General features: G+C 35.8%; 1 protein-coding gene and 1 non-coding gene across 2 annotated transcripts in view; one reads left to right on the top strand and one right to left on the bottom strand.

Moving 5' to 3' along the window:
- FAT4 (FAT atypical cadherin 4) overlaps positions 1–23,059 on the bottom strand; it is a 175,259-nt gene that overhangs the window by 84,254 nt on the left and 67,946 nt on the right. The window contains exons 2-4 of the mRNA XM_060105751.1: positions 18,489–18,620; positions 7,093–7,354; positions 4,882–5,232 (exon numbers count right to left, since the gene is read on the bottom strand). Of these exons, the coding sequence (XP_059961734.1) occupies positions 4,882–5,232; positions 7,093–7,354; positions 18,489–18,620 (745 nt within the window). The remainder of the gene's footprint in view (positions 1–4,881; positions 5,233–7,092; positions 7,355–18,488; positions 18,621–23,059) is intronic.
- Positions 9,700–9,806, top strand: LOC132501412 (U6 spliceosomal RNA). The gene has a single exon (XR_009534232.1). It is a non-coding gene; the product is annotated as a U6 spliceosomal RNA (small nuclear RNA).

The raw sequence follows: 23,059 nt of genomic DNA, 5'->3' as shown, positions 1-23,059 counted from the left end.
CTACAAGGTAAAGTCTGATTATTCTTTTTTTAAAAAAAAGTTAGAATTATTAATTTCCTGTGATTTAATAGTCTCTTATCTAATGTATTTTGTCAATATGTTGATGCAGAGAAAAATATTTATGGAGATAACTTTCGGGAACTGGCTTATTCACAAAAATTTCTAGGATAAACAAGGATTGAGTAGATCTTTGAAAAGGTAGGATTTTTCTCCTCATTTAAGACTTGTGGCTTTTAATCTTTGTAGTTTATTTAAGACAATTCACAAGAGAACAAAGCAGAGGTTATAAAGTTCCAAATACTTAGGAGTTTGAGGATCAGGAAAAATATGAATAAATAAAGCTAACGGAGGCCACAGCTCAATTCACCAGCAGGAGATAAAGAGAAGCTTAAGATCTGGATAGAACAAGGTCAACAGCCTACTTCAACTCTTTGACTTAAAATTCCACAGGTTTGGGGGAAGAAAAGTTCTATCAACTGATGCAAAGAAAAAAAGTTTCATCAACTGGTGCAATATATGTATATATTACTTAGAAAGCAATTTGATTTTAAAGATATATACACCCATATATATATAATACATTTTTAAATAGAATTACTCTCTAAGGAAATTTTTTGCATTTCCTACGGTTAACTCCATCAGTAAATATTTAATTCCTATTCTTTTTTTTTTAAATTACTATTCTTTGAGGCACAAATTCATACACAATTATTATTGAGAAAAAAGTTATGAAGACATCTGGATAAAAATACCAACAAGCAGAGATATAGCTCTATGTAAGCATATAAAACCTTTCATGCCCAAGATCAAAAGAAATAAAATACTTACAAAATTACAGATGGCTACAAAGTGATGGCCTAACACTTCTACATAAATCAACTGGAATGCAAGTAATTAAATCAAGGATCTGAATACCCTTGGTTCACTGTGTATGCTACTTCCTGGAGTAAACAATTAACTTGCAGAGGCAAAAGGAGAACATGATACCAAGATTTTATAGCCTTGTAAACAGCAGGACAGCCTCCTTTTTAGGAAAAACGTTTAGTGGACTAGGTGGATGGTGGAAGTAATAAATATTAAAATTTAGCTAGAATTATGAAAAAAGAAAAATTTGGTTTTATATTCAAATTCGTAATGACAAATGTATCAGGTGATAACTTAAAAAATGAACTGACAATAACAATCATCATCTTTGAAAAAATAAACATAGAAATACAACTAGTTTTGCACAAAATATTGCAGCATCATCTAAGAAACAGCTCTCATCTCAGGAACTGAGACCTTACGGTTGCAATTACAGGTCATGGAAGCCATCTATATGGACTTTACTGTAAAGAAAAGGACTTTTCATTCCTGTCAAGTCTAAGTGACTCTGGGCATTTGCTCTACATCTAGAAAATACATGTAGGCATATTGAAACTCAAAATTCTCCCTGAACTTTTGTATTATTCTGAAAAATAGAGAGCTCAGGCCATTCTTCTCTCTCTGCTCCTTGCATCAAATATCCCAATCATGAATCACTAAATATATTATTTTAGCATTCTATAATTTATTCATATGTGTTGGGACTTGAATTTAGTGGGCTTTCATAGCACCAGATTTTTTTTTTTTTTTTTTTTTTTTTTTTGTGGTACGCGGGCCTCTCACTGTTGTGGCCTCTCCCGTTGCAGAGCACAGGCTCCGGATGCGTAGGCTCAGTGGCCATGGCTCACGGGACCAGCCGCTCTGCGGCATGTGGGATCTTCCCGGACCGGGGCATGAACTCGTGTCCCCTGCATCGGCAGGCGGACTCTCAACCACTGCGCCACCAGGGAAGCCCAGCACCAGATTTTTAAGCTTAGAAAAGTTCATATTTCTAACCATTTGTGTTCAATGTTCTGAAAGTAGTTTATTTACATGACTCTTTCTTTCTGGAAGCTTTATTGTGTGTGTGTGGTTGTGTTAGGGTTTTTTTTTTTTTTTTTGGTTGATTTTTATTTCAATCTTAAGAATAATTTAGTTCCAGGAAATATAGCATATAACTATAGGTATGCAGCTCTGCTATGAAATGTGTATATTTATTCACAATCCATAAATGTTGTCTAATTATTTCTATGATGAACTAGTATTTGTCAAGTTATCATACAGCTGTAAGACATGGAACTCTTGCAAATAGCATTCACTTTTATGAAGCAGTTCCAACAAGGTCATCAGGTCACTGGAATATGAAACCCATTTACAGGTCAAATGATCTGCACTGTGTACCAAGCATATATCAGTAAATTTATTCAGCAATAATTACAATTGCTTTATGACTCTACAACTCCCCAATATTTTAAGAGTTTATGAATTTATTTCTAGGATAATGTAATAATTATCAAAACCAGAATATTTCCATGAAACTTCCATTTTATAATACTTTGCCTCAATATAATAATTTCTTAACTGTATGAATGAAAGCCTTGAGATGAATACATGTGCTACTTATCTTGTGAACACAGTAAAATATTTGCTTTATTCTTATTAAATGGTATGTAATCTAAAATTTTAGGTTAAAATTAGAGAATTTAGATATAAGTAACAGAAAATATTAAATTTATTTCCATATAAAATATCTTCATTTAAGATGACAATATTCTCTCATCTGAAAACTCTTGATCAGACATTAAAATGAATTTGATAATTAGAAAAGTCTAAATAATATTGTTTGTGAAATATGTTGAGAACTATTTAGTATAACTGAGTTGGCAGTTTTAAACAAAGAAGGTTACCCTTGGACAGTCTTATCATGATCCTTGTAATTCAGAGAGATTAGAAACTGTGTCCCATATTTTAGGTCAAAGTACAGGAAATTACACTGATAAAAGTATTCTAAACTAAAACAATGGAAAAATGTAGCTTGAAACTTTTACCTAACACAATTAAAGGCAAAAAAAAAAAATCCATAAAAAGTAACTTGAAGTCAATGGTTAACACATTTCTGTGCATATGTTTGCATGGATTATTCCAGCAGCTTTCACAAAAAAAGTGTCTTATTTGCTATTTTCCCAGTTCCCTACCATCAAGGTGTGAGGATAAATTAAACTTACTTTAGAGCTGCACACAATCCTATGATACAATGGACTCTCTCTAATACATAATAAATAAGTCACAGTGAAACCTGGCAGATAATTCTTCACTACAGAAAAGTTGGAACCAATAAAAAAAGTTCATATCCAGAGATCAGGTAAATTAATTAAGTTTATATCAATAATAATAGAGAAATCAACATCCAAAATAAAGATTAACCTCAGTTGTGTATAAAGCCTAATGGTAGACAATTACAGAGCTGGGCTGATGTACATGAAATAGACTGAGCAATGTTCTTAGGCCAGGACTGGGTACATACTAAGGACAGGTGGCCCATCATATTTGCTTGTTCCCCATCCACAGATTCAACCACCATGGATCAAAAATGTTTGGGAAAGAAAGGTTTCAAAAATTTCCAAAAAGCAAAACTTGAATTTTCCATGCACTGGCAACTATTTACATAGCATTTATATTGTATTAGGTATTATAACTAATCTAGTAATCTATATGGGAGGATGTGCATAGATTATATGCAAATACTACACCACTTTACATAAAGGATTTGAGTATCTTGGATCTTGGTACGAGTAGGGGTCCTGGAACCAATCCCCTGCAGATACCAAGGGATAACCTGTATTTGACAATGGTCAGTTATTGTTACTAATATTGTTAGCAATTTCTAGAACTAACATTATAGGCACTTCTATTTTAGGTATATTTATGTGTCTAATATTAACTGTGCTTAAATAAGAGGGGAAAACTTCAAAATGTACTTAATGAATTCTAAAGAAAACATTCTCATGAATTAAAATACTGTGCTCTTTGCCTCTCATATCTTTCTAAGTGGCAATTTTGGACACTTCTGAAAGGAAACTAAGTATAGAGCAGAATGTTGAGATAGAATGGTATTCTGAGATTACATAAATCATTTAAGTCAGCAAGAACCAGGAAATTCTAAATTAAGGTTGATATGCCTATGTCACGAGGCATATCCTTGGGCTAGAGACCCATTTCCTCTTAAAATAATGTCCCTTGTTTTCTCAACTGAACGAACATTTAGCTGCATCCAGTGGAAGGGAAAACAAGGTATTAACTGTCCAAACAGTTTAGTTAAAGACTGATAATCTATACAATGTTATCTCTGAGCCTATATTATCTAATATTTGTATATACAAGTTAGTCTTAGAAGAAAGACCAAGGGAGTCCTATTTTAAAATAAAGTTTTTCAAATAAATAAATAAAAATCAAGCAAAAATCAAACATTGTAAAGTCTAGATTTAATGTAAAATCTCAACTGGATTATATAGCATAAATTAAAGAGATCTGAGACTGTCCTTTGAGACAAAGCATGAAAGCTTGCTAAAATACTCTGAGCAATTTTCAGTCAGAAATATAAAACTAATCATGCATTCTTAAGTATTTTTGAGACTTTGGTTTTTCTTTTGCATCCATATTTTATCCTTTTCATGTTAAAAGAATATATGTAAGCAAATAGTTATTTATCTGACATAAACCTACCAAAAAGCTGTTTTATGACTTCTACATTGCCAACCTGCAATAGTGTTATACAGTTAAGGAGAAAAACAGAAAGATAAAGTTTAAAAAGCTTATAAGATGATAACAATGCATGCTGTGTAACTGTTATAAATAAGAAATTAACTAATAAAATACTTAATCTTTTCATCCTCTATAGTTAAGTTATAATCTATTCCTCAACTTTGGACCTATACTTACAAAATGCAATTTTGTGACAGCTTCACACAGTAAAGAAATACGAGATAAAGCTGATGATATTTTTAAATAAAGTTTAAGTATATAAAATAAAGTACATACCCTCATCTGCATCAGTAACATTAAACACAAGAACAGTAGATCCTAGAGGTAGATTCTCCATTAAAGATGTGCTGTATGTATCCAAGCTGAAAATGGGTGGGTTATCATTTACATCTAGTATATTGAAATAAACCCTAATGGTAGTAAATTGTCCCCCACCATCTTCAGCTCGAACAGTGAGAATATAATATTGTTGTGCTTCATAATCTAATATTCGAGTCAAATTAAAGACTCCGGTAACTGGATTCAGGAAAAATGTGCCATCTTCATCATCTTCATTTACAATATATGTAATTTCTCCATTCACACCAGAGTCATCATCTGTAGCTAAAATAGCTGCTACCAAAGAACCTATCAGAAAAATAAGAATCTAAAATTAATGGGACAGGGTATTGCTAAGAGAATACTTATGATATCAAAAATTTTATTTCTACAGTAAAGTATTTTAACTAGAGAATTACTATGAAAATATAATGAACACAACATTCTGTAGATTTCTACATTAACACCCAATACCAACATTCCCAAATAGTATCAAAATGTATAGCATATTAGATATCCAGTAGATCTTATGTTGCAATGTAAATGTTCTGGGGAATGAACACTACTTCGGACATTATTTTTCTACCTGGCACTACCAATTCATAAACATATTGATGAATTCAATGAGCATATATTGGGGCCCATTGCTAGTGTCAGGAACTGGGGATTCCAAGCAATAATACAAACTTATGCTGAGGGGATACCACTTGACAGCTCATATGACGGGGACAGGCTGGGACCTGGGGCCCTTTGCTGCAGTGCTGCAGTACTTACGCTGGCACACACCTCTCCTCAAGCAAAACAAATATAGAGAAACTATATGGGACTAAAAATAACTGTGTGCATGCCCAGTTGGGGCAAATTCTGGACCAAGAGATAAAAAAAGACCAAAAAAAACCAACTACCACTTCTGAAGAGCCAGGAGCAAAGACTGGGTGTTGGGAGAAAAAGCAGGGTACTGCGTATGCCCCCTGCACTCAGCGCCACAAACAGGTGGTCAGAACACCTAAGCCACCCCTCTGGCCCAACTCCTGGGCACACCCTTACCCTGACCCCACATAAGGAACCAGCTTGCGGAGCGAGCGAAGGAACTTGTTACTTGTTTTTGCTCCTTCCTGCTGCGGCCGGGGCCCCAATAAAGCCTAGCCTGAATTTCTTATCTGGCCTCTAGTCAATTTCTATTGATTGGGGAAGGCCATGAACCCTGGTCAGTATCATGACCATTGATAGAATTAAGGCGAGAAAGAAATGTAATGGGAATTACATGAAGGACATGCATAACTCATCTTGGGGACTGTAGTGAGAAGTAGGCTTCTATAAATGTTTCACTCCTCTGTCAAATGAGTTTCTAAAACATATGTCTTATTCCAAACTCACTCCAAATGTAATTCAGAATACAATTTCAGTTTTAGATAAGAATTTCCAATAGTGGGAAGGAAGCATACCCACATCAATTACATGGATTTTGGGTACTCAAACTCAACAGTCACAGCATAATATGTTCAAATAGACAAGGTGGGAATTCAGGATTCCTATTTTACTAACATTTATTGAGTATCTGCTAATCCTCAAACCCCATGTTAGCAAACTCATATATGTTTTACCCTAATTCTAACAGGAATTGTTTCCATATACAGAAGAATGAACTGAAGCTAAGAGAAATGAATACACTGCCCTGGTTCACACAGCTAGTAAGTGTTAGAACCAGTATTGACAGGTTTTCATGTGCTTTTCTTTGCTCTTTCTATGCACAGCAACATAATCACATCAGACTTTTTTTTAACATCTTTATTGGAATATAATTGCTTTACAATGGTGTGTTAGTTTCTGCTTTATAACAAAGTGAGCATCAGATATTTTTAAAGTGGAAAAATGCTATCAAAACTATGGGTGCCAGAAAAATCCACAATGCATGTCACAAATACTTTCAGAAACAGAAATATCTGTAATTAGTAATCAGATGATTGGTTAACTTCATTTGCTCTCAAAAGTCTACAAATTTGTTTGGGAATTGTAATGAAGATGGTTAATTAAAATATTTCAAAATCCAGCATTTATACCTAGTAGCATATGGTAAAAACTAGTCACAATTTAAGAGTAGCCAAAACATAGTCCATAACTGTAGTCAAAGGTGATCCTTGCCAATACACTTATGGGCATGCCACCTACCTGGGGTAGTGTCTTCTGGGATGTCAAAAGAGTACACAGGCCTGGAGAACTTGGGTGTGTGGTCATTCACATCACTGACAGTGATATTTATTCTCATATCTGAGGACTGAAGACCATCATCTGCACGAACCAGCAAGGAATATTTGGAACGGCGTTCCCTGTCCAACCTCTTGGTAGCTATCAGATCTCCAGATTCAGGGTCAATTCGGAAACTGTCATCGGCTCCACTAATGATTGTGTATGTGACAAGAGCATTTGCACCCTAGGAAAAAATGATGAGTATCTGAACTGCTAGAAATAGAACACCAAGAGTACCATTCCTTGTGCTGAATATGTATTTGACAAAGTGAAGCTTTGGGGCTTAATTTCACATGATACTGTAAGATTTCAAAAGGTAACCAGCCAGAGTAGTATATTACCTAGTCTTTCACCATTCACTCCATTAAATAACAACAAATCACAGCCTTCAGTATTTATATGTTTTTTAATTCTTAAAATATACACATGGAAAATACGAATGATGCTAATACTATTAACCACATAACCAGAGGTTTGCTAAAACCTTGTTGTTCTGTGCCAGGCCTAGTGACAGCACTAAGTATGCATTATCTCGCTTCAATTCACAGCTCTGTTAGATACTATTTCTCAAATGAAGACACGGGGTTCCGAGATGCTAGTTAACTTATGCAGAGTCACGCTGTAAGTGTGAGCGTGGATTTCAAACCCTAGTCTGCCTGACTCTGAGCTCATGTTCCTTCTGGTTCAACATGAAAAGGTATTAAACAAATCAAGCACTAAATGGAGGCTTGCAATAAGCACTGTAAGAACTAAAGACAGGGATTATTTTGACCAATTTGGTAGTGTGGAGAGTTTAAATCTAAAATAAAAGAAGAAAAATCAAGCTAAAGTATTAGATTATGAGTATATGTTGGAGAATCTCAGTTGTAACACACATTGAATTGTATGGCCAAGAAACCACTAATCTTGTTTTAATTGAAAACAATCTTTTAAGGCTCTCTATAGTGTAGGATGGACTAGAATGAGGAGAGGCCAGAGAAGGGAGATAGTGAATAAAGTTTAGCCCCAAGAGACTGGGGCTTTATTTCCTCAACATGAAACTCTGTACAATCTGTATTATTTTCTGGTTCCAAGTCCCTGTTCTGTAAAATGAAAGCAGGGATCCATTCTTGTTTTTGCTCAGATCTTAGAGCTGTAGCACTCAAAATCTGAGGTATGAACTAGGAATTTGGCAGAAGGAATGGAAAAGTTGAGAAAAATAGAACATTTATTAAGTGTTTATTAAGTGCTAAGCACTGCTCTGAGCACATCACTTCATGGGTACTAATTGTTTAGATACTTAAAGGTAATCCAGTTGGGTAAGTACTATTATTATCCCAATTTTGAAGATAAAGAAACTGAGACAAATAAATATGAACCCTGGTTATCTTGCTCTAGAAATGAGACTCTCAATTATAATGTACCAAACATAATACACAGGACAAATTAGTAAGATCTGATAGGTTATTGGATATAGAAGTAACAGTAACAATATCTCTCATTTGTTCAACATTCCCCTATATTCTCATTTCTTTCTTTTTTAAAAAATTGCCATTGATTTACAATGTTGTGTTAGTTTCAGGTGTACAGTAAAGTGAATCAGTTTTATATATATATATATATATATATATATATATATATATATATATAGAGAGAGAGAGAGAGAGAGAGAGAGAGAGAGAGAGAGAGAGAGAGAGAGAGAGAGAGAATCTCCACTCTTTTTTTTAGATTCTTTTCTCATATAGGCCATTACAGAATATTAAGTAGAGTTCCCTGTGCTATACAGTAGGTTCTTATTAGTTATCTATTTTATGTATAGTAATGTGTATATGTCAATCCCAAACTCCCAGTTTATTCCTCTCCCCTGCCCTTATCCCCTGGTAACCATAAGTTTGTTTTCTACATCTGTGACTCTACTTCTGTTTTGTAAGTAAGTTCATTTGTACCCTTTTTTTAGTTTCTAAATATAAAAAATATGAAAAATTTTTTTCTGTGTCTGACTTACTTCACTCAGTCTCATATCTTTATTTTAACAACTCCAGGCAATGGGTGTAAAAGTGAAACAGAAGGAAAAAAATTAATTTCAAATTACTTTGGCTGTGAATTAGGAGAATACTCTTACTGAAGACATCTCAGGATAAGATCTGCTTTGACACAGGAGAAAGTATGCAGTGAAATTTTATAATTTTATGTATAGTATGTTAAGCAATTGAAGGATAGTTTCATAGAAATGGTTATGTGGTCAGAGATTTGAAAAGGGGTTTCATAAAACTATCTGAAGGTCGATATATGTAGGTCACAGTTGAGACCACAAGATTTGTTGAGGACTTAAATTAGAATAAATCAAGAAAGGAACAGCAGCATAAAGATTGAATACTACTTTTAGAGAATGGGAAAAATGGGCAGGGACTAAGGGAGGAAGAGGGGGAGAGACCTAGGAGACCCAGAGGACAGCCTGCCACAGAGGTTAAAGGGAAGATTTCAAGAAAGAACAGATTTTAGCAGAGTCAAAAATAAAGAAATTAAGGGAAATTAAAATTAAAGCACCCAGTGCTCGCTTTGGCAGCACATATACTAAAATTGGAACGATACAAAGGAGATCAGCATGGCCCCTGTGCAAGGCTGACACACAAATTCTTGAAGTGTTCCATATTTTTCTAATGAGAATCTACTGTATAGCTCAGGGAACTCAGTGCTCTGTGGTGACCTAAATGGGAAGGAAATCCAAAACAGAGGGGGTATATGTATATGTATAGCTGATTCACTTTGCTGTACAGCAGAAACTAACACAACATTGTAAAGCAACTGTACTCAAATAAAAATTAATTAAAAAAAATTAAGCACCCATCTGGATTTGATGATGGGGGCTGTTAACTTTACAGTATTTAAAAATCTCTTATAAACTTACCTATATATTGTTTCAATTTTGAGCAGTTTGTTTTAGATATGTTTACTTATATGTATATTATAATTGAAATATTGAGTTAAATATTATACACTGTACTGGTTGAGATCTGATGCTCTGGGGTCATAGTTTTGGGCTTGAATATTTACTCTACTACTTATTAATTGTGTGTCATTGGGCCAATGTCATTTGAGCCAATGTTTCCTTACCTGGACAATCGGGTTGGTAATAATACCTGCCACATAGGGCTGCTCTGAGGATTAAAGGCGCTCATACGTGTATAGGACCTAGAACAATCCTTGAGAAGCTTTAAGTGTATTACAATGTTAATTGTTACTTTTAGCCCTATTTTAATTATTTTCTTATAAAAGGAATACAAGTTAAATGTATTTGATGACTGAGTTGTTTGCAAATAAATAATTTAAGTAAAAATTTGATTAGAGTTGCTACATATCCCAGGGAAAATATTTTCTGATTTCCTGTTAATATGTAGTATTGAGACTTGACACTGAGGTATAAGTAGTGTTGGAACTGTCAACTTCAAAAATTGCTTTTTGATTTAAATATACTCACATAAAACAAATATACTTTTTTTTTTTACCATATTAAGCTATAGCAAGGTATTTATTAAAATATACAGGCTAAGAACTCTCCAGAAGATATTAGGAAGAACATAAATTTAGGGTGTTTAGACTATAAAGCTGACATGCTGGGAAATTTCAGCAGCTGAAGTTTCCATACATCTTTTCCATCACAAATTAAATATATTTTATCTTCATGACCAAACACATAAGGGGGTGATTTCTAACAGTTGAAGGCAAAAATACTCTTTAAAAATATACATTTAGTGGCATTTGCTATATTTGTACTGCATTCCCTAAGCTGATCTTAAAATTTAGTCATGTGAATGCCTCAAAGAACATTTCAATTTAGTATAGAACAGCTGGGTTTAACATACTATGCACATTTATCTTGTATATTCAGGTGTACATAGAGTATCTAATGTATTTATTGTAATTGTATGGTTTAACAAAAACATTCAGTAAGAATTTTAGACTTCTAATCTGACCACATTCTGTACCATTTGTTCTATTTCACAAGGAATTCGATTATTCTGGTAAAACAGTCCAGGGAAAAACAGCTACATTCAATTCTGACCTATTAAAATGGAATTTGGAAACTAGGGGAAAGCCAAGATACAAAAACATATTTCAAGCTATTGTATAAATGGTTTGAAATTTAGAAATGTCCTGTCTGCAAAATGACTATAATAATGAATACTCCTAAATAATTCTTAGGAACAGAAGCAAAGGCAACAGACTATGTCGATAAACCATCTTTTTCACTTTCAAAATCAGATGATGTGGTGCATTATTAGTTCTAGTGAATGTCTGAAAATGTGTAGCCAAGAGTAATGATTTAATTAGGTCTTTTGAAAAGTCTATTTATTTAATATTCCAAATATGCAGTATCAGCAATGCTACAAGAAACAAATATCGTATTTCAGCTGTAGCCCAGTGGAAATAATGCTGTTTAAAAATACTCCACTCTCCTGAGGAACCACAGAGACAAAAGTAAGTGGAAGGAATTCTAAAAGTAAATAGCTATAAATTGCAAATGCATTTTATGAACTTAAGTAGTATTTTCAAAAACACATATGGTACCATGGAACAAAGCTTGAGTATCCTGGCCAATTACAAGCATAATAATTCTGTTTATCGAAGGAAACAAGAGACTGACAAAGTCACATGCTTCTGAGAGATGTGTATCTTGATCCAACACATGTTTCAAAAGATATTTAAATTACGTTCAACATGTATATGTTGCTTTCTAAAACTGATTCCTTTACCCAGGCATTACTCTTCAGTGACCTACTAGTTTCTCTAACATACTAATCATTTTATGTTCAATTTAGTAATTAAGGACAAGTGTATAAACTAAAGAATACATGGACATAATTTGCTGATTACCTACATAATCTTAGCATTTTAAAGAATTCTATTAATCTTGCAAAATCAATCTACTGGATAGTTGTGTGACAATTTAATGCTGGCCACAAAGTAAAAGCAACTCCTTGCTTTCAATATTGATTCCTACTCAAAACTAGATGAAGAAAGAAAACAGAGCCATGATTTGGTAAGAGAGAAAACATATATATATATATATTTTTTTTCAAATTTAACTAAGAGGTAAGGAGCTGACAGTAGAGAAGAAGATAGAGGTTTACCTAAAAGCATTAATATTAATTTATTATAAACTCAAAAAAGGAAACAGCCAATAATTCTGAATGCCATAGGAAGCCTAGGTGTCCATTATGCATGGCATACAGACAAAGAAATTGGTTGCTAAAGCCAGTATTGGAAATAGTCAGTAGTCATTAAAATGCTACTAAAAAATTTATGAGAAAATTATCCAAGAAGGAAAACAACCTCAGGGGCTTAATCTTTTAAACATAAGAGTCCAAAAACAGTTTTCCAAAAATGTCCTACTTTTTTCTTTTTATTTTTAAACATCTTTAGAGGAGTAAAATTGATTTACAATGGTGTGTTAGTTTCTGCTTTATAAAATAGTGAATCAGCTATATATCCCCATATCTCCTCCCTCTTGCATCTCCCTGTCACCCGCCTTAACCCACCCCTCTAGGTGGTCACAAAACACCGAGCTGATCTCCCTGTGCTATGTGGCTGCTTCCCACTAACTATTTTACAGTTGGTAGTATATATAAGTCCATGCCACTCTCTCACTTCGTCCCAGCTTACCCTTCCCCCTCCCCGTGTCCTCAAGTCCCTTCTCTACATCTGCACATTTATTTCTGTCCTGCCCCTAGGTAGGTCTTCATAACTTTTTTTTTTTAGATTCCATATATATGTTAGCATAGGGTATATGATTTTTTCTTTCTGACTTACTTCACTCTGTATGACAGAATCTAGGTCCATCCACCTCACTACAAATAACTCAATTTCGTTTCCTTTTATGGCTGAGTAATATTCCATTGTATATATGTGCCACATCTTCTTTCTCCATTCATCTGTTGATGGACACTTAGGTTGCTTCCGTGTCCTGGCTATTGTAAATAGTGCTGCAATGAACATTGTGGTACATGACTCTTTTGAATTATGGTTTTCTCAGGGAATATGCCCAGTAGTGGCATTTCTGGGTTGTATGGTAGTTCTATTTTTAGTTTTTTTTTTTTTTTTTTTTGTGGTACGCGGGCCTCTCACTGCTGTGGCCTCTCCCGTTGCGGAGCACAGGCTCCGGACACACAGGCTCCGCGGCCATGGCTCGCGGGCCCAGCCGCTCCGCGGCATGTGGGATCTTCCGGGATCGGGGCACGAACCCGTGTCCCCTGAATCGGCAGGCGGACTCTCAACCACTGCGCCACCAGGGAAGCCCTATTTTTAGTTTTTTTAAGGAACCTCCATACACTTCTCCATAGTGGCTGTATCAATTTACATTCCCGACAGCACTGCAAGAGGGTTCCCTTTCCTCCACACCCCCTCCAGCATTTATTGTTTGTAGATTTTTTGATGATGGCCATTCTGACTGGTGTGAGGTGATACCTCATTGTAGTTTTGATTTGAATTTCCCTAATGATTAGTGATGTCGAGCATCCTTTCATGTGTTTCTTGGCAATCTGTATATCTTCTATGGAGAAATGTCTATTTAGGTCTTCTGCCCATTTTTGGATTGGGTTGTTTTTTGGATATTGAGCTGCATGAGCTGCTTGTAAATTTTGGAGATTAATCATTTGTCACTTGCTTCATTTGCAAATATTTTCTCCCATTCTGAGGGTTGTCTTTTCATCTTGTTTATGTTTCCTTTGCTGTGCAAAAGCTTTTAAGTTTCATTAGTTCCCATTTGTTTATTTTTGGTTTTATTTCCATTTCTCTAGGAGGTGGGTCAAAAAGGATCTTACTGTGATTTATGTCATAGAGTGTTCTGCCTATGTTTTCTTCTAAGAGTTTGATAGTGTCTGGCATTATATGTAGGTCTTTAATCCATTTTGAGTTTATTTTTGTGTATGGTGTTAGGAAGTGTTCTAATTTCATTCTTTTCCATGCAGCTGTCTAGTTTTCCCAACACCACTTAGTGAAGAGGCTGTCTCTTCTCCATTGTATATTCTTGCCTCCTTTATCAAAGATAAGGTGACCATATGTGCGTGGATTTATCTCTGGGCTTTCTATCCTGTTCCATTGATCTATATTTCTGTTTTTGTCCCAGTACCATACTGTCTTGATTACTGTAGCTTTGTCATATAGTCTGAAGTCAGGGGGCTGGATTCCTCTGTTTTTCTTTCTCAAGATTGCTTTGGCTATTTGGAGTCTTTTGTGTTTCCATACAAATTGTGAAATTTTTTGTTCTAGTTCTGTTAAAAATACCAGTGGTAGTTTGATAGGGATTGCATTGAATCTGTAGATTGCTTTGGGTAGTATAGTCATTTTCACAGTGTTGATTCTTCCAATCCAAGGACACAGTATATCTCTCCACCTGTTTGTATCATCTTTCATTTCTTATAATTTTCTTATAATCTCTGGGAGAGCTTTCACCATTTGATAGTACATGGAGCCGGGAGGTCTCCGGTGGACCAATGTCCTGAACTCGGCTCTCCCACCTCAGAGACACAGTCCTGACACACCCAGCCAGAGCAACAAGACCCTGACAGTCACTCAGCTCAGAAGAAAAGGGAGAAAAAAAGAAAGAAAGAAAAAATAAAATAAAATAAAGTTATTAAAATAAAAAATAATTATTAAAATTAAAAAGATAAAAATAATTTAAAAAACAAAGAAAGAAAAAGGAGAGCAACCAAACCAAAAAACAAATCCACCAATGATAAAAAGCAGTAAAAACTATACTAAAAAAAAAAAAAAAAAGCAACAACAAAGAAATGGACAGACAGAACCCTAGGACAAATGGTAAAAGCAAAGCTATACAGTCACAATTACACAAAGAAGCATACACATACACACTCACAAAAAGAGAAAAGGGAAAAATATATATATCCTTGCTCCCAAAGTTCACCTCCTCAATATGGGACGCTTTGTTGTCTATTCAGGTATTCCACAGATGCAGGGTACATCAAGTTAACTGTGGAGATTTACTTTGCTGCTCCTAAGGCTGCTGAGAGGGATTTCCCTTTCTCTTCTTTGTTCGCACAGCTCCCGGGGTTCAGCTTTGGATTTGGCCCCGCCTCTGCATGTAGGTCGCCTGAGGGCGTCTGTTCCCGCCCAGACAGGACGGGGTTAAAGGAGCCGCTGATTCGGGGGCTCTGGCTCACTCAGGCCGTGAGGAGGGAGGGGTACGGATGCCGGGCGAGCCTGTGGCAGCAGAGGTCAGCATGATGTTGCACCAGCCTGAGGCGTGCCGTGCGTTCGCCCAGGGAAGTTGTCCCTGGATCCCAGGACCCTGGCAGTAGCAGGATGCCAGGCTCCCGGGAGGGGAGGTGTGGAAAGTGACCTGTGCTTGCACACAGGCTTCTTGGTGGCGGCAGCAGCCATAGCATTTCATGCCCATCTCTGGGGTCTGTGCTGGTAGCCGCAGCTCGCGCTCCTCTCTGGAGCTTGTTTACAATGGTCTCTTGCCTCTTCGGCAGCTGCAGACTTTTCCCTGGACTCTGTCCCGGCCAGCTGTGGCGCACTAGCCCCCTTCAGGCTGTGTTCACGCTGCCAATCCCAGTCTTCTCCCTATGATGCGACCGCCGAAGCCCGAGCCTCAGCTCCCAGCCCCCTCCCGCCCCAGCGGGTGAGCAGACAAGCCTCTCGGGCTGGTGAGTGCCGGTTGGCACTGATCCTCTGTGTGGGAATCTCTCCGCTTTGCCCTCCGCACCCCTGTGTCTGCGCTCTCCTCCGCGGCTCCGAAGTTTCCCCGCTCTGCCACACACAGTCTCCGCCTGCGAAGGGGCTTCCTAGTGTGTGGAAACCTTTCCTCCTTCACGGCTCCCTCCTACTGGTGCAGGTCTAATCCTTATTCTTTTGGCTCTGCTTTTCTCTTTTCTTTTGCCCTCCCCAGGTAGGTGGGAAGTTTCTTGCCTTTTGGGAGGTCTGAGGTCTTCTGCCAGCGTTCAGTAAGTGTTCTGTAGGAGTTGTTCCACATGTAGGTGTATTTTTGATGTATTTGTGGGGAGGAAGGTAATCTCCACATCTTACTCTTCTGCCATCTTGAAGGTCTCCTCCCCTTCTTTTCTTTAAAGTTGCAGGTGAAACTACTTCCTCCCTTCCATCCTCTGCTGTCTTTCCCTCCTTCCACCTCCCCTCTCCTTACCCCCGCATACAGGTCCTATTACAAGATACTCAGTGGTGATTTTTATGCCTTCAGGTGCAGTCACATCCTGCACAAATTGTCAACATCCCTACTGCCCCCTGGATTGCAAACAATTCTCCTTTCTTTTCCCTAGTTATTCCTGCTTTATAACTTTACCCCTTTCTGCCCCTTTAACTCCCCACCCTTTCTCACCTCAAATGTACTTGCATATCCTAGCTATCATCACCTTACATTTAGTAATTAAAAAAAAAAAAAACAAAAACAAAACCGGAACATCTAAGGATAACACCAGCATGGTTACTTATATTTTTTTAACTTAAAAAACAAAGCTCAATAGAAATAAAACAAAGTACACTAAAACCGTGTTGACATAAATACTTAGAGACATAAGGACTTTTCCAGCCTTCTTCCAATTTCATCATAAATATAAACACATTTCAAAAGATGAACTTGAAGACAATGCAAGTGTGTGCGGGCATACACACACACAGAAAAGTTAAAGAGATAAAAATAAACATGCAGGCAGCATTGCATTTGTATTAACCCTTCTTTGTCATATCGTGAAAAGAAAAAGTAGAGAAGAAAATAAAATTATAACAGTATTAACATAATAGTATTAAAAGGGTTGAATGTTGGCATCTCTTTCAAACAATCAGTTCTTGAGACTAGTGTATCCCATCAGAATATATATATATATATTATAATTAACATATTATTGCTTCCTGTCTTGGATAAATCACTTGAAATAAATGAGGTTTATTTGTTCTCTTTCTACAGAGAGTATAGATAACAGAGCAGTTGTTACAATTACAATTATTTGATGTATCGATTGCGTAGGCTTATAGCAATTGCATGAGCTTCTTTTCTGTTGCTTTTTAGCTATTTTGCTAAATAAGAGATAATGAAATTTTATGAATTGAGCTATCCATATATATATTATCAATGATGAGCTTTAAGGAAATGCAGTATTTAGTAAATTATAGTTGATGATATTTCATATCTATCAATAATAATAGAAATATTCTGCACACAACTCTTAATGGTAGCTGGAGCTGGGAATAAACTTTTCTCTATATAAAATTGAGTAGGAGGTACTAAACTTGAAACACCAAATCTTTTTCAGTAGACAAATGCAATTACCTAAATGCCCTTGCTTTATTTTGTTTCTTTTTCCATAGGAAAAGGAAATTTGGCAAAATGTATAAATGACTAAGTCTTTATATTTCTGTACTGGCTGTTAAATATTAGTCTGCTATTGAATTATTTACCTTTTTAAAGTCAAAGAAATAATCCAAAAATCAAATTTTCAGATACCTCTGGATTTTAATTGAGGGTAAGGAAGTTAAATTATCTGACCTGTTTGGGGCTTAGCTTAAAGGGAAAGGGGATACTAGTGTAGGGGAACATTATTCCTCTTTCCAAAACTCTAAAACATTAATTAAACCCTTTACTTAGCAAGAAGGAGAAAACAAGTGATACTATTTTTTTAATGGGAAAAATGTAAATTACAAATTATATAAGCTGCCATGCCATTTGGAGCATTAGCTAAACTTAAAATATAAATACAGAAGATAGAAATCTAGATTGTGCCCCCAAATTTCAATTTACCACTAGGAAAGAAATTTCTGTTTATTAATGGAATTGAAAACTCATTAGCTACCTAGATAATTTCCTTAAAATATATAAGGCTATAATTAAATTATATATATTTATATTTGCATATATGTATATATTCAAATTAAATGAAAAGTTGCAAGGTATCCTTAATTTTTTTTAATCTTAAATAATTTGCTTTTTTGAATTACAAATAAAAAATAAATTCTTAGCTATATATGCTATAAGATAGCAAATGGGAGTGATACTGACATTAAAAAAGAAGATATTTCTGTAGGTATTTTTTATTAATTGAGAAATTAAAATAATTTGGCTAAGAAATCCAAAATGTAGCCAGCAATGAACTAAGTTGTTAATTGCTGATCAAAGGAAAATTACGACTAGACAGTCTTTATTTTAGCATTCCTATATCACATTTCAATAATTACTTAATTTCTTTGGAAAAGAGCACATAACGCTTAACCTTAGTTATTAGGAAATAAATGTTGTCAACATACAATAGAAATTCGATAGATCACTGGAATACTAGGTTTCAAAAATTCAGAGAGAGTGTCTGAACTACCTCGTCAGCATCCATGGCTGTTAGTTGCATAATCTTAGAGCCATCTCCAGTGTTCTCCTCCACTGTGAGATCCAGCATGTCGGTTGGGAACACTGGTGGATTGTCATTGATATCCTGAAGTGTTATTTCTACCTACAAGGAGAGAAAGAAACAATGTATGAATATTGCATATGTCTGCAAGATACCAATTAAATTGTATACCAAGAGTCTATTCAAATAGTCCTTCCAAAAAGAATCAGAACCTTCATATACGAGATCAAAAACAGAAAATACCCTAGAGAAAGTTGTGAAATATTTATAGGAAAATATAAAAGCCAAATAAAGATCATTTGACTTGTTGATCATAATTGATTTTAAATGATCAACCTGGAGTTTATAATAGAATAGGTCCATGATCAACTGTCATTTTCATCCCCAGATTTGTGCACCAGTGAAGAATTGTTGAGACTTAGGACTGTCTGTCTTTCAACCACTAAATGTTGCCTGACACACAGATGAGGTTGTATAAAATTTCTTCCTGAAATGTTTACATATTGGCAACTAATGTCCAAAGGAAATAAAGAAGTTCACATTTTGTTTTAAAAAACACTCAGCATTTTTCCCTTTAAAGTCAACTTTCAATCTTTGGGGGAAGAAAACTACACACATCTTTTCTTTCTATTTCCACTCCTTTCAACACATCTTAAGGTGACTAAAGCTAAACAATCATTCCATTCAGATGTAGCATTCATATAAATTGCAAATATTAACAGCTTTGTTTGAAAGGTCCTTGTCAGAGTTATTTGTTTCCCTACCTAAGGAAAATTGTTTAGAAATAACAATTTGTGATGTTTAAATAATAACTTCAAGCCATGTGTTTTCTCTTTTGAGCTAGGTGCTAAAAGCTGAATATCTGATAAGAAAAGGGGAGAGAGCTGCTAATAAAACTGAAAGTTTCCCCAGTTGGGTCACAAAATCAAGTCACGGAGAAAAATCCATCCATCCATTTAGCTCAGATATAACCAGGACATTTTTCTCCTTGGATGAAATGTCATCTTTTATAGTTATACTGTAAAAACTCCATCAGATCCAAGAGTGATGAGTATGAATATTAGGAGAGAGCAAAAGAATTCTGGTTTCTTCTTTTCCAGGAAGAGAGGAGGGTGGGCTTGGGTGTAGGGAGAAATAATAGGTAGGATTGTCATTATTCTCTGGCAAGGAATGAGTGGGAAATACAGTAAAGCTAGGCAAGTAAACGGATGAGCAATTGATAAAAAAGAAAAACCCAGAAAACAATATACAAAATTCAGTACTAAATAATTATTATAGTTCCACCATTTAACAGGACAGTTTTGATCATAGCTAATGGCTCAAATTAGTCTAGGAAGTGGTTAAGACAGCCTCAGTAGTTAGAAATCTGCCACTTCTTTTTTGGCTGACATCATCCTCTACACCTTTAGAAAAGATCCACAATGGCTAAAACTGCAGTCTATAAGGAGCATTTCCAACTTCCTACCAGGACAGAACTAGGTGTTCCTCAGAACCAGAGAGAGACTGCACATGTGACAGAATATGTATATGTGAGTGTGTGTTTATGTAAGTATATGTGCATATCTGTGAGGGGGAGGAAGAACACTAAATTGAGGGTAAAGAGAATCCAGATTGGCACCAATTAAACATGATATCAAAGATACATCAGGACATGTACCACACACTAGAAGCATGCTGGATATGATAGAAAGAAGCATGCTGGATATGATAGAAAGATTCTTCATTATGAGTGAATGAACTGAGCAAGACCCTTCTATATTTTAATAGTTATAACTAACATGCACATGGCAAACACGGTTTTAAAGTATATGTATATGTGTACACACATATACACATGCATCCACACACACACACATATACATATAAAATCCTCAAAAGAGACCTATGAGGCAGGTACTATTATCTTCCATTAGAGAAATGAGTTAACCAAAGGTACATAGGTTAAGATCTAGTAAGTCAGTACGTTTTCTTCACTACAGTGCAAACTTGTCTTTCTCTCTCTCCACACATACCTCCCTTGCTTGTGTGTGTGTTCAATAAACATAATGAATCATATCTGAAAAGTAAGTCACAGCTATATAAATATATTTTTACAAATGTGCATATTATTCCTGTCTGGAATTTGGAACACTTACATATGAACTAGGTAGTCATATAATCTTGGGTCAGCCTATAAATCTTTGTCAGAATTAAAAAGAAAAAAAAATGAACTAGGTGATTCCTAGATACAGCTCTAAAAGTCTGTGATCATGTATTCTCTATGAAATTTTGGCCCACTCCATCACTTCAGGTACAGAAGAATATTTCCTTTTTTATTAGCAAGAATAAATTTAGTTAAATATTAATGAGTTCAAAACTAAACATTTCTGAATGTATCTAGAATCAACCAGTTATAGACACAGATCTAGAACATCTCATCATTGGATCTGATATATGCAAAGGTTATATTTTTGGTTAAGGATACAATAGGTCATCCATTTAATAAGCCAGACTATGCTTTTTCCAAATCAGTGTCAGCTTGCCAATCAAAAAGTTGAAACTTTATATCCATTTTTAAAGAAAAATCTGGATATTTTCTCTTCTCCACTTCACACTTCCTCAAGTATTCCTGAAAAGCTTTCAACATGACTCCTCTAGATTCCCTCAATTGCCTGGGGTACGAATTACCTAGGAGAGGAGATTTGAACTCATTGGCGTAAGTAGGTGTCATCCTGCAATCCTTTCACTTCTGATTCAGTGTGTCATGTTTCTACTACCAAGAATTCCAAGATCATGGACCCTGTTTACCTATGAGGTGGTTATTGATTCCAATATTTATTCATGTAATATTTTAGGATCTATCACATGAAGGGTATGTATTACTTATTAAAAATACAGATGAGGGCTTCCCTGGTGGCGCAGTGGTTGGGAGTCTGCCTGCCGATGCAGGGGACACGGGTTCGTGCCCCGGTCCGGGAAGATCCCACATACCGCGGAGTGGCTAGGCCTGTGAGCCGTGTTCGTGCCCCGGTCCGGGAAGATCGCACATGCCGCGAAGTGGCTAGGCCCGTGAGCCACGGCTGCTGAGCCTGCACGTCCGGAGCCTGTGCTCCGCAACGGGAGAGGCCACAACAGTGAGAAGTCCGCATACCGCAAAAGAAAAAAAAAAAAAAATACAGATGAAAATAAGACAGGCCACCATCCCTTGCAGGGAAGAAATGAAGTTTGATCATGTAAATATGTACAAATAGAAACATTTACAACTACCTCCGGGAAAACTATTGTTGATATCTTGATTCCAAGAAGTCAGTTCCCCACACCATGGATAATCCTTTGAACTGCCCTGCATCTCGTCCTCGGCAGTTACCATCTCTCTTGATGAGTCCAGATCCTAACATGCACCTGGCTCACTCTCTTGGATCTGCCACCAACCTGAGAATCTTATTCCATTACTACCTCCTCTTTGGACTAAGATTTGGTATGATTTGTTTTGAAATATTATCATATAAAACACAGGAGTCAAACATTAAAATTTAGTGAAGATATCTGGAAATAAGAATTAAGACATTATAATTTTTAAAGAGTCCTTTCTTTCTGTACAAATTAGATAACTTTAAATAATACAGATAATGGCTATTAGTGGTTTATTTTAAAATTAAGAGATTTAAAAACTGTCTAAAATATAATTCTTAAACTAAAAAAAGTATATGTTGGCAAATACATTCCATTCTTTTAAAAGACACACCAAAAACTACAGCATAGCTAAGCTTTTAGTGCCAGCTATGCCCCTTTAGTGTTTTACATCTATTTTTATATTTGTTTGGATCTGAAATAAGCAAAATAATTGCATTTAAATATTATTTTGTAAAAACTATCACATTTTAAGATATATATTTTTTTATTTTTTAGACCAAGCTGTGCACATGTGGGATCTTAGCTCCCTGACCAGGGATCAAACCCATGACCTCTGCATTGGAAGCACAGTCTTAACCACTGGACCACCAGGGAAGTCCGAAAAATATCACATTTTGAACTCAGAAGCTTCCCTTCACAAGTGGATGTATTTTAAATGAAAACAAAACAAATACAAACTGCCAGTGGCTTCCGTAACTTAAGTCTGGGGACATCTTAAGGTATCAATTCTGTAAGTTGGTGAAAATTGACCCTCAAAGATGAAAGAAACATTACACCATTAAGATAAGGTACTTGCATATTTTATGCCTGCCTATCAAATGTTGACCTTTGTGCTTAGATATTTGACCCTTAAGGAACATATGTGGTTTCACCTGCTACAATTACAAAGGCAGTTGGTAGCTTTATGGTTGACTTATTCATAGCAAAAACATCAGCTACAGCTAACGGCTGAACCATAGGTATTGTCTACGGCCATCACTCCATTACCATTTAGGGACCTTCAGAATAATGACTTTCTAAGCTGAGACACCTGATCCCTAGACAGTGAAACCTTGGTAAATGATGATATTTGAAGACAAAAATATGACCGAGATTAAGGAGCTAATGATCAATTCATTAAAAATTGGTCTGTCTTTTGGTAGTTTTGT

Source organism: Mesoplodon densirostris, chromosome 1 (genome assembly GCF_025265405.1).
Source record: "Mesoplodon densirostris isolate mMesDen1 chromosome 1, mMesDen1 primary haplotype, whole genome shotgun sequence".
In the NCBI taxonomy this organism is placed as follows: domain Eukaryota; kingdom Metazoa; phylum Chordata; class Mammalia; order Artiodactyla; family Ziphiidae; genus Mesoplodon; species Mesoplodon densirostris.
Note: the sequence above shows the minus strand (reverse complement) of the source record. Positions and strands in the feature narration are given on the sequence as shown.